Below are 11333 nucleotides of genomic sequence, written 5' to 3'. Positions count from 1 at the left end.
ATAATATACGCACACACAAATAAATCAATCAGTTCAGGGCTAGAAACGCCTATAATGAACCATTCTTCTTCTGGAGCATTACTCTCTAATTTGGTACCTATTAACAATCCATGTTCCCCGCAGCTGGTAGGGTAACCCAGAGTGCAAGTGAGAACATAGAGGACTTCAATCCTGAAGAAACTATTTGTTCAGTTCAAGCTTTAAAGATAAACTTTAACTTAATGGATAGAAAATGATAAAGCCAACAGAAAGCAAATATCCAATTGTTCCTACAGCAGTGAGGATATTAGCTTACCCGAAAAGAAAGCATAGGAGTGCTGAAGCCCAGAAAAGTTTATAATGAACAGTATCAGTTCTGGGTGAAGAAACTGACCTGGTGTGCCAGGATTACACAACAGATAAATGTATTATATTTATTTTTATATAGGGTGATGATGGAGATGTTGGACCCAGAGGATTGCCAGGTGAACCTGTAAGTGTTTCAGACTGTAATAGTATTACTGAAGAGAATATCTGCAGAATGTACTATGAATAGCTCTAGTCAACTAGCAGTTCACATATATATTACATAAATGCATTTCAGGGTTGCCCAAGGAGCAAACCCTCCCAATCCAGTCACTACACAAGAAGCAAACGTAGAAACCTTCCTTGTATCTTGAGCTCGTTTGTCACCTTGTATGATATTTACAATGATTGAAATCTGCAATAGGCTGGATTATAGACTTTTAGGGGCTAATTTCCTTATTCCTCTTATAAATCTCCTCCACCTAATTATATATAATTATCCGAAAGAAACTTTAAGATTACCTTCAGTGACATTGCAAAACTGGCATCCCACAGATAAGACATTCCACTTCATTCCCCATATGACAGAAGAGATCCCCAAGCCATAAAGCTAGCATATCCTGGATATTGGGTTTGCCAAAAGTATGGCTTACATTAGACTTTTACGCATGTGTCCAGCGTGTCTGATCTGATTTTGTAGCCAACAGATTTACCAAACAGAGAATGTTGTTTCTGTGCTGCCTCCCCTTCCCACATAGGGTAGCTAAAAATATGATTTCATCTTCAGGTTGGTGCAGTTTTTTTGGGCAGTGCAATCATTGCCATTTGTGCCTCAACACTGGCACTTATACAATTTTCACATTTGTACATACTTACTGTTCTAATGACGGCATTTCATATTCATAAATATGAAACAGAGAAATATAAAATAAATAGTATAAACAAAACCACTGTGCCAGACTACTAAGAGGAAGACATGTCCTTCATATGTAATGAGCAAACGTGGCTGCCCACGTCTGATTGTATAATAATGAACTACGCATAAAGGCATGATTTTACACTAACACACTCTAGCTTAATGCAAATACATTTATCAATTACATTAAAGGAAACTATTGCATTTTTGTAATTTAAACATTGTGGTTATACTGCTACTGCACAGACTACATCTAATATACCACCTATTCAATGCCTAAGATTATTAGTAGCTAATGTAATGAGATCAGTAGAATGGCCTGCCATACTGTATAGTATATTTTAATGCATGGACTAGACTGATGGCAGCTTTTTTACCATTGATTTGCGTTATTTACAGGGACCACGAGGGCTACTCGGACCAAAAGGACCTCCAGGCCCCCCTGGACCTCACGTAAGTACTGGATGTTTGCCTGCCAGGCGTCAGTGCTGGGGGATGGGCAGGCTGTGTGCATTACATATTCCATGCTGTTGTATCTGCAGTAATCCGTTTCCCCCATCATTCCACACATAGCGGTGCAGCAACGGCAATGTTTAATAAGCCCAAACCAGGGAATTACTGTACAATTTCTGGCCTTATTAAAGTCTGGTTGATAAGTTGTGGCAAGAAGCAGCACAGGCTGGTGATCGGAGCTCCACAAACACATCTGTCATGCTGATGACTATAAACAGAAAATAAACATTTGGAGCTTTGGACTGTGCGGTTGTTTAGTAAATGTATACAAAGAATCCTCATTCCATCAGATGGTTTATGCACATCCGGGTTTCCTCTTGCTGCGATGACAGCTCTGATATAAGCACGATACAAGCTTACTTCCTTGCATCTCAATTATAAAAACCGGATAAAAGAACCAGCCAGCTATTGTTAGGATTTGCGTTCCTTTTGAGAATAAAAAACATAAATGTGATTGTTTGCCATAGAAAAAGCCAGCAAAAATGACAAAGCTTGACAAGAAATGCTTCCATTAATTGGATGCTCTCATTGCATGCAAAGATGTTGTGCCATTTTGGAAAATTTCAGTGTGGCCTACCAGCCACACACTGTTCATTTTTCACCAGCAAGATGCCACGTATAGTAATGTGGGCTAAAGGTTGTAGAGAGCCTTGGTAGGCCATAAGTTGAGCGAGAGATATTGGATATGTGATTGTGCATCATTCCCACTGTCCAATGTGCCCTGATCTCCATTTTAAAGGAAAGATAACACTACAGAGATACAGAGGCTGCTATTGCTAAAGCATTTCTGGTAATGCTTGTTGCCTGGCTGTCCTTTTTTTTTTCTAACTACACTACCTTCTGGGCCACTGACCTGGACCCAAAATATAGATCAGCAAGGACCCTACTTCTAATCTGTTTGTTAGTCAGTGCTTCTGAAATTATTACAAAGAAAAGTATGGGGGTGCAGGGTGATTAAATATACTCTCCCTAATCCTTACAGCCAGCAAGAGGCAATGCAGCTTTAAGACTGAGAGCTGACCTATAACGTGACCCCTGATCAGTAGCTCACTATTGGCTGACTTTGGGTCACAGAAGTACATTAGTAAATGTACACCCTTGATTCAAAAGAGAAGCATAGCCAAAATGGGGATGTTTTTACTTCTTTTTTGAAGCGTTTGGATTAGTATGACAGAAATTGCATTTTCATAAGAAGAGATCAGCAATGGCATATTATGTATTTTTCTGATGATACATTTATCTCTAACCATTTTTTTTTGGTTTTGGATGAAGCGTGGAGGGGTTAGAACTAGGGATGCACCGATATATCAGCCGCCAAAACATATCGGCGAAAATTGCGTTTTTGGCATAATGCCGAAAGTGCTATTTTCTGGCCAATATAGCGGTGCATTGGTGCTTTCTCTCCTCCCCGCCGGGCGCTGCTCTGTGTCCCAGCGGGGAGAAACTGTTACAGGCGGCCAAGCACTGCAGGAGGAGAGCGATGTGAGCAGCCGGCGTCTTTCCTCCCACACCACTCAGCATCCTGTCACAGATCAGAGAAGAACAGTGTGGGTGGAGACAGCTTGCAGTGCTGTCACAGGAGGCTAATCAGTGATCTCTGAGTGTTTGTACATAATTGAGGACATACCATGGTTACTATATCCTCAATTATTAATTAATGGGAAGTGATCTACATCGCCTCCTGTTCATTCATGATTGTGGTTAGTAAACATACTATATTCTCATGTTATGAATGAACAGGAACAATCAGTATAGAGGATTCCTGTTCATTTATCACAGCTGCAGAAAAAGAGATTGAGGACTATGTTCTCAATCTCTCTTTTTTTTATTTTAAAAGGGAAATGTCCCTGACTATTTCCCCAAAGCCCCTAAAAGTAAAGTAAAAAATAAAAATATTTAATAAAAATGAATAAATAAATAAAAATAAAATACAAAACAATAAAAGTTTATAAAAAATAAATAAAAATAAAATATTTGAAAAAGTTATAATGAAAAACATTTTTGGTCTCGGCCTGACATTTTTTTTCAATTTGGTTTAGTTAGTTAGAACCCCTGGCAAATTTGATTTGCTCAGAGATCAGACAAAAAAGAAGGGCACCAAACTAAATCAGATTTCAAATGTTTAGAAAATGTTTATGTTGATTAAACAGCCAACATGTTATAGGGGCAGACACAACCCCCTTCCTCAGGACTTGAAACAATGTAATTGAAGGATTGGACTGAGCAATAACGCAAAAATTGGGTTTTAATATGAGATATGGGTCGTTTCCCAAATTAACAGAATGCAGGCGGCAGGTAGAACAGATAGGCTGTTTGACCAATATAATCATTAAATGTTTTATAGACTCTGAGATATCATTTGGTCTACTGCTCTTCTTTTCTGTCTGATCTCTGAGTTGCTTCCAGTATCTTGCATTGGAGACTGAGTGTCATGAGCTGCCTAACCATATGCTAATGAGCTACCTCCAGACTCCGATCAAGTTGGGTCTATCATAAAGGTTATCAAAAGACTCATCCAAGTTTCTCTGAAATATTCTAGTGATTTGAAATTTTTGTTGCTATCTGATTTCCTACTGGAGAGGTTTACCCTTTTTATTAGTGTTGGTGTCCATTGTCATCTGACCAGAAAGCAAAAAGGAACCCAAAATGTTACAGTTGCCACTAAAAGAGGAGGTGAGGGAAACTTTCCATTGGGCACACCTGTTCCAGTGGCAACTATATATGGGAATCTTCCTATTTTGTGGGGATTTTCCTTCACTTCCTGCTCTGTCTCCAGAATGGGAATAAAGGGAAAGCTTCACAAAAGGGAACCTGACCGGAGTTTTAGACATTCCTCACTCCATCCATTAACCCAAAAACTTTTTTGGCTATAAATACACTAACTTTTAACACTATTTCCTGTAATCATCTCTTGCACAATAAGAATTATTTCATTGTTGGATTTTAATCATATTCCAAGGTCCTCAGTGATGTGCTGATCTCCAACACATCACTTTAGCTACATTGGTTAAAGAGAGCAAAATTATGACGTTTCAGATGTAAATATATAAATTCCCACATAGTAACCTTACAAGCACCATACAATAAACATGAGGTGCCATATTCTGTAGATTTTGTTTGACATTGTAACTATGTCTGAAGTAATGTCATCTGCTTTTCCAGGGTGTGGCAGGAATGGATGGACCAGTCGGCATCAAGGGCAGTGTGGTAGGTATCACAAGGTTTACGATCACTTGTCCATAATGACCTCTGGGGAACAAATAAGCTTCTTCTGTACAAAACGTGGGCAGTTATGGAATTACAAGATGAAATGAATGATAATTGGGAAGAAGCTTCCCTAAGATTTACGTATTTGGAAACCTAAACAGAGAGCTGGTCTTAAAAAAGAAGACAAGGCGGTGATTGTCATGGGTGGATGCTATAATGGCCAGAAACAATAATGAGCAGAATCTGAAAAGACATGTTATAACATGAAGAAAGCATGTGTTTTCCATAAACTATCAATTCAGAAGACTTTGGTGGGGTTATCTGGTGTTGTAGACATATTAATGATTATTATTTATGATGACCCTTAACTTATTGTATTCCAGGGACCTCAAGGTGAACCAGGACCACCAGGCCAGCAGGGAAACCCAGGTGCACAGGTAAGTCCAATCTTCAGTAAACTTAAATCAAATGCTAATAGCATAACATCTTTTCATTGCACGGTAGCTCATATTTTCAAATACATGACAGCCTTGGTTGTTTACATACTAGTATTAAAGAGGGGACCCAGTGCACATTCTAGAACTGACAAATCACTGAAGTCCTTTATTAATGGTTTTGCTGCGTCCATTCAAGTGAACGATGCCTGCAGCATCTGAACCTGAATGTTTTGGCACTGCAGTACCTATTCACCTCAATGGCTCTCAAAGACACACCCTCTAAAAGAAAACTGGATGTCAGGGCTGGCATTGGTAATTCAAAACATGAGCCCCAAGAGCTCTGCTGTGCTGTTTATAGGACATGTTTCAGTGTTGCATTACAGGTCGACTTTAATATATAGCTCTCTACATTGTGTGATTCCGATGGTCCTCGTACCCTGCTCATTGTCACCTTGATGCTGTCAGGAAGATTTGCATCCCATCAGAAATTCCTCTGCAGTCTAAGGTTTTATTTATGAAATGCCCAGATGGTGCAGGGTGAATATGTAACTCCCGCTGGGCCACCATCTTGAATCATGAACACCTGGCAACCTTTTGTCTAAGCCGGAATTTTAAAAGGGACTAACAAGTCAACGAGAGTGACTTTACAGTGTTGCAGTTGGTACATTAAGGCTGCAGCGATCTTATTGAGTTCACAAACACCAAATTTGAATTCTGGCATAGTATGACACAGTGAAGATAGTCTTCATACTCTCATTAGAATAATATTCCAAGCATTATTGCACTGAGAAATAATGAAAAAGCAACAAAAGAACATCAGCCACAAACAAAACCTGAACTCTGAAACAACGTTCTGGAGTCCCCCAATTAAAAATAGACATTGTTATAAAAGTACTAAAGAAGTGTTTTTGTTTTTCCCATGCAGGGTCTTCCGGGTCCACAGGGAGCCATCGGGCCACCAGGAGAGAAGGTAACATGAAGTGGTACAGCTGTTGTGTACTTACAGTATTATATACTCCATCTGCTGTCGCATTGTATGCACTGAGCCTGTCATCCTCCCCTCTTCCCTGGTATTAGTGCTTAGCGGGGAATGTTCGCCCCTCCAATTAGGGATGACATGTTTACGTTAATCCTATATGTTAGTACAGTGCTGTGTTCTTTCATGGTTCCATTAAACACACAGTAAATCATACAGTGTTCAATGTAAAATGACACACTGCATATTTTTGTCTTTGGGCATCAAAAAATATACAGGCAACCCACATTGCTCTTTTACAAACGAGCGGGTGAGCAAACCATGAGGACCAATATCTTGCGTACAGATAAGGAGGTCCATTAGAAAAAAGAGTTTTAGTCAGTGAAGCACAGGAAATTATAAATGTAAGGCATGAATTTAGAATGCGGTTAACTGTTCACAATCCATTGGCTCACTGCAAATGGTATTTTTTTTTTTAATGTGAATTCTATACAGAGTAATGAGCTATACACAGCTATACCCAGCTATCAGATTTGTGGTCATGCTGTTGCCTTAAAAAAAAAAGTAATACAAAACCCCAAGAAAAACATAGCATAGTGGTATGCTTTACAAATGTGCATTGCACTTCACTTTCTTTGGCACTCCAAAGCAGGCAGAGTAATAAAATGGAACCCAGTCTGTGACCTGTCAAGTCCTGTGACCTGCTCTTCTTAAATCATGAAGTGGGCCCTAAAGTGCAGGCTGCGGATGCAGAGTATAATGAAAAGCATAAATTGATATCTGCTGGCCGTTAAATATAGCCCTTTAGCTAGAATATGCTGAGAGTAAATATAGTTCATTTTATTTACAACAAACTAGGATAAATAACTGAATATGTCTTGATATAGTTGGCTTTCTCTGCACAGCGGCACTTGCACCGGGCCATACCTCTATTGGTTTATACATTGATGTCATTCTAACATAGTAGGTGTGCTTAGAAGAGTGAGAGCAGAATAATGACCTCATCAGTGTGTATGATAATAGGATCTCTAAAAGTCTAAAGAAGCTTGGGAGAAAGGAGTAGTAAAGCAAAGTCACCATACATGTCTACTATGTAGGAAGCGAAGCCTTCATATGCAATGGGCAAATATTTCTGTACATGTTTAATAACAAGCTTTAAAAAAGAAACAGGGGTTACAAAACTTGAACAAACTGATAGAATCCTTTATAATAAGCGGATCACATTCACACTTAGATTAAAAGTCATAAAAGAAGTAAAGTCTATGAGACTCACCTGGCTGGACTTCGTCTCCACCTTTCCTTTTCCGCCCTCTACACTCCCCCCTGCCGTTTTGTCTGGTCTCTATTTTTCTCCCTGAGCAAGATGTTGGGAGCTTCGCCTCTCCATTCACCTACAGGATTGTAAGTGTCTGGTCTGTATTTACTTACCAGCCATCTACTCAGTGCACAGTTACTTATTTTCTCTCAGATATTTCTATGTACTCTTTTGTGTATTGTATATTATTTTGAAAACCAATAACATCTATTCTCTAAAAAACAAGTAAACTTTTATCCCCTTAATTTTGTTCACATCAAACTGATTTTGCATTCTTATAGAAGTCTATGTTAATGCAAAACCCACTTAAAGCAGGTCAGAAGAAGGCCTACTGCAGGTCCACCTGGCAATGGTTTCTGAATGATCTCAGAAGCACCTCAAACTGATGTCAAACTGATGCCATTCACACAAGTTCAGAACCCATTGACACTGGCCCTTAAGTTGTTGTTAGCAGAGGCATGAACATTTGTGGATCCCATTATTGCATACACCTGCATACTAGCACCTGAGAGCATTTGCATTAATATGTACAGCCTCAATCTGTACTTGGGGCATGCTGTAGACTTCACTGACAGCAGAGTCTGGAAAGTAACACTGAAAATTTAATGTGCTTCTGATTTTCTTCTTTGCTACTTTCAGGGTCCACTAGGAAAATCTGGACTTCCTGGCATGCCTGGAGCTGACGGCCCCGCTGTAAGTAAACAATTCAGGTATTCTTTTACTTGTAATGAAGGAGGTACTCTTTGCAGATGGTTTGGTCATACACATGCAAACTGTCTGCTAAGAAGGTTGTTATAGACCAGACTTGTCCTTGCATAGACTTTCCAAGCTGATAGATTGATGCACAAATACTGGAATGTTCAGAATGGAAGATGCAGTCATTAAAGGCTCTCAACCATTTCTGTCAACCCCCATGTGATGTGGACCCAATAGGCCTACATCTGTCAGAAATTACTATAGCTGCAGATTAGTAAATGTCTTGCAGATCAAGATGCCTGCTGCAGAAGTATCAAGAAGCTTGTTGTGCAGGTGCATGAGCTGTTTAAAGGAAACATATAAAGAGTATAGTCTTCATTACCCAAGTATCACTGAGCTGGAACAAATAGCATAGGAGGTAAAGTCCAACTCCAGGAAAACATTTTTTTTGTATGGAATAGGGAAGGGTTAAAGCCTCTATCAGGACAAGAAGTGAAGGAAATACAGTGACACCACGGTTCACGAACGCTTCTGTTCGCGAACATTTCGGTTCCCGAACAGGAAGTTCAGCAAAATGTTGCCTCCGTTCGCGAACTCCGTTACGGGTGATGAACACAACCGTAGCCATTTTCCCTGCTCTGACACATGGTCATGGCTTCTTCTAGTCGAGATCACAGTTGGAATCGGTTCACAACCAGAATAGCGTAACGAATTAAATTTAGTGAACCGAGGTCACTCTGCAGCATGCTGGCAGGACACAGACTTTTCTACTCAAGCTATGACTGTTTTTTTTAAGAAAACAAAATGTAAAGGTGCCCATACACTGCTCGATTCTCGTACGAGAATCACGGGAAATCCCGCGATCGTACGAGAATCGAGCAGTGTGAACGAAGACGTGCGACCGTTTCTACTGTACGGTCGCACGTCTTTCGTACGATTGTCGGCGGGTTTCTAGCCTGCTCGTTCGACATCTGCGGAACGGGCCTGTGTGCGCACGCGCACACTGCCCGTTCTGCATTGCGGTCATCAGAAGCCTGCCCCTCAGCGGGGCGGGCTTTCGATGATCGCAAGTACGATCTGCCTGTCCAAGATGGGCAGATCGTACAAGCTTTTAGTAAGCTTACGACCATCACAAGACTTTTGTAGGTGTATGGGAACCTTAACACTTTTTGTTTTCACCCACCTGGAATGTATTTAGCCAATTTAAACTGCAAATTCAATTAGGCTTTAAATCTAGGTCTGCAGTGAAGGCGCTTTTAGATTTCTCTGGACAGGTTTACTTTAAGCAGTTGTTTCATCTGTAAGGTGGTTAATAATGAGAGCAATCCCTTTATACAAAAAAACTGCAGTTAGTGCAGTCTGCTCCACATACACACGGCGCACTGAAGGCAAAGATGCGGCAGATGAAAGCCATTTTTTTTCCCAAAAGCAGAAACACTCTGGGCTGTGTTTAAAAAGATAGACAAAATCTTTTTCTATTTCACTGCACCTTCAATCTATTTTCCTGGATTTTGGACACTTTTAGCCAGTTTTTTAAGTTTGATGCGGGGAGTCAAGCTGCAGAAAACAAAAATGGTCAAAAGTATACACGCTGGTGAGGGATAAAATGGCAAAATGCAGGGAAAACCATTTAAAGAAACAAAAAGATGAATGCCACCTTAAAGAAAAATAGCCCCAGTGAGCTTCAACTATGGAAACATGACCACACATGGCATTCTGTATACATGATTTAAAACATTGTCACTGGTATTCATAAAGGGTATCCAACACTCTTTTGAACTCCGTCATGCATTTGCACGACAAATGTTGGTGCTTGCACCAGATTCATGTACCTGATCAAATCACAGGCTCAGCATTACTGAGCTCCCACCCAGCCACTGCACCAGTCACACAGGCAGATGCAGTGGTAGATGACTTATACTGTAGGTGGGTGGAGCCTGATGGTGCATTATTAGAGTACTGAGTTCCCCATCAGGTTTGCTCTGCTGCAATTTGACAGCAGGCAGTGGGCGGGTGCCATAGCCGGCCTGCTATTGGCTATGACACCCTCCCACAGCCTGCTGTTAATCAACAGCAGAGCAGACCTATGTTGTAAGTCATGTTATTATACTGCAGTGGCTTTGTGATGTTATTTATGGAGTGCAAAGGGGTGAGCTTACATACTTTTAGCCATCTGATGATTCCCCATTTGCTCTCCTAGTCTTTACCCCTTTATTGCCATAACTTTATTGATTGCCAGTGCTGATCTTTTATGCCTTCTGTAGGAATAAGGACATTAGATAAATGTTTCGTCACCCATGGGTATAATTATCTGAATCTCTACTCCTGAATTGCTATACTAGAACAGAGATGATTAGGGATTATTAGAATTGATCTTAATTATTGTATTCCCTCCCTGTCATAGCAATAGTGTTAGGTTGTAAGGCCCAATAGCCTGAATGAGCCCAGCACTGATAACAGACACTTGTCATATAACCAAAGATGCTGTCAGGATTACATAAAGAGAAGCTAAAAAGCTTTATTGATTGATATTTGTGCCCTGGATGATGTCAGTTATCGGCACTGAGCTCAGACAGGAGATGGGTCAGACTTCTTGAGGGCCTTATAAATCGACACTAGACTGGCATGTCTGCTCTGACAGGAAGAGAATCCCAGTGAATAGCAATACACACACCTATCCCTGAGAGGTAACCCTTCATTAATATATCAAATAAAGGTAGAGATTCAGATTCTTACAACTGCCCATTCCTGACACATTCTCTTTAAGACACAGGCAGACCTTAATGTAGTGGCAATGTCACACCCTAAAACTGATGGTATTCCTGGGGATGGTGTTTGAACTGTATCGGATACAGTAGTTATTGTTTGTTTTTGGCTATGGCCCATGTAGGAAAACTGTGACTATCCCTTCTCCAGGTAATAGGTTTCCACATTTTATTTGGGCAAGACCCAAACTTGGTGCTATATATTGATGCCCAACGTTCCTGG

The 11333-nt window shown here is 40.4% G+C and overlaps 1 protein-coding gene across 1 annotated transcript in view; it reads left to right on the top strand.

Moving 5' to 3' along the window:
- The window catches only part of LOC108796813 (collagen alpha-1(V) chain-like), a 210575-nt gene that overhangs the window by 117917 nt on the left and 81325 nt on the right, over positions 1–11333 (top strand). The window contains exons 20-25 of the mRNA XM_018568345.1: positions 428–472; positions 1601–1654; positions 4877–4921; positions 5305–5358; positions 6284–6328; positions 8289–8342. Of these exons, the coding sequence (XP_018423847.1) occupies positions 428–472; positions 1601–1654; positions 4877–4921; positions 5305–5358; positions 6284–6328; positions 8289–8342 (297 nt within the window). The remainder of the gene's footprint in view (positions 1–427; positions 473–1600; positions 1655–4876; positions 4922–5304; positions 5359–6283; positions 6329–8288; positions 8343–11333) is intronic.

The sequence above is a fragment of the Nanorana parkeri genome, unplaced genomic scaffold, assembly GCF_000935625.1.
Source record: "Nanorana parkeri isolate BGI_ZX_2015 unplaced genomic scaffold, ASM93562v1 scaffold1174, whole genome shotgun sequence".
NCBI classification, from domain to species: Eukaryota; Metazoa; Chordata; class Amphibia; order Anura; family Dicroglossidae; genus Nanorana; species Nanorana parkeri.
The sequence above is the reverse complement of the archived record's forward strand: the minus strand, read 5'-3'. Positions and strand labels throughout refer to the sequence as shown.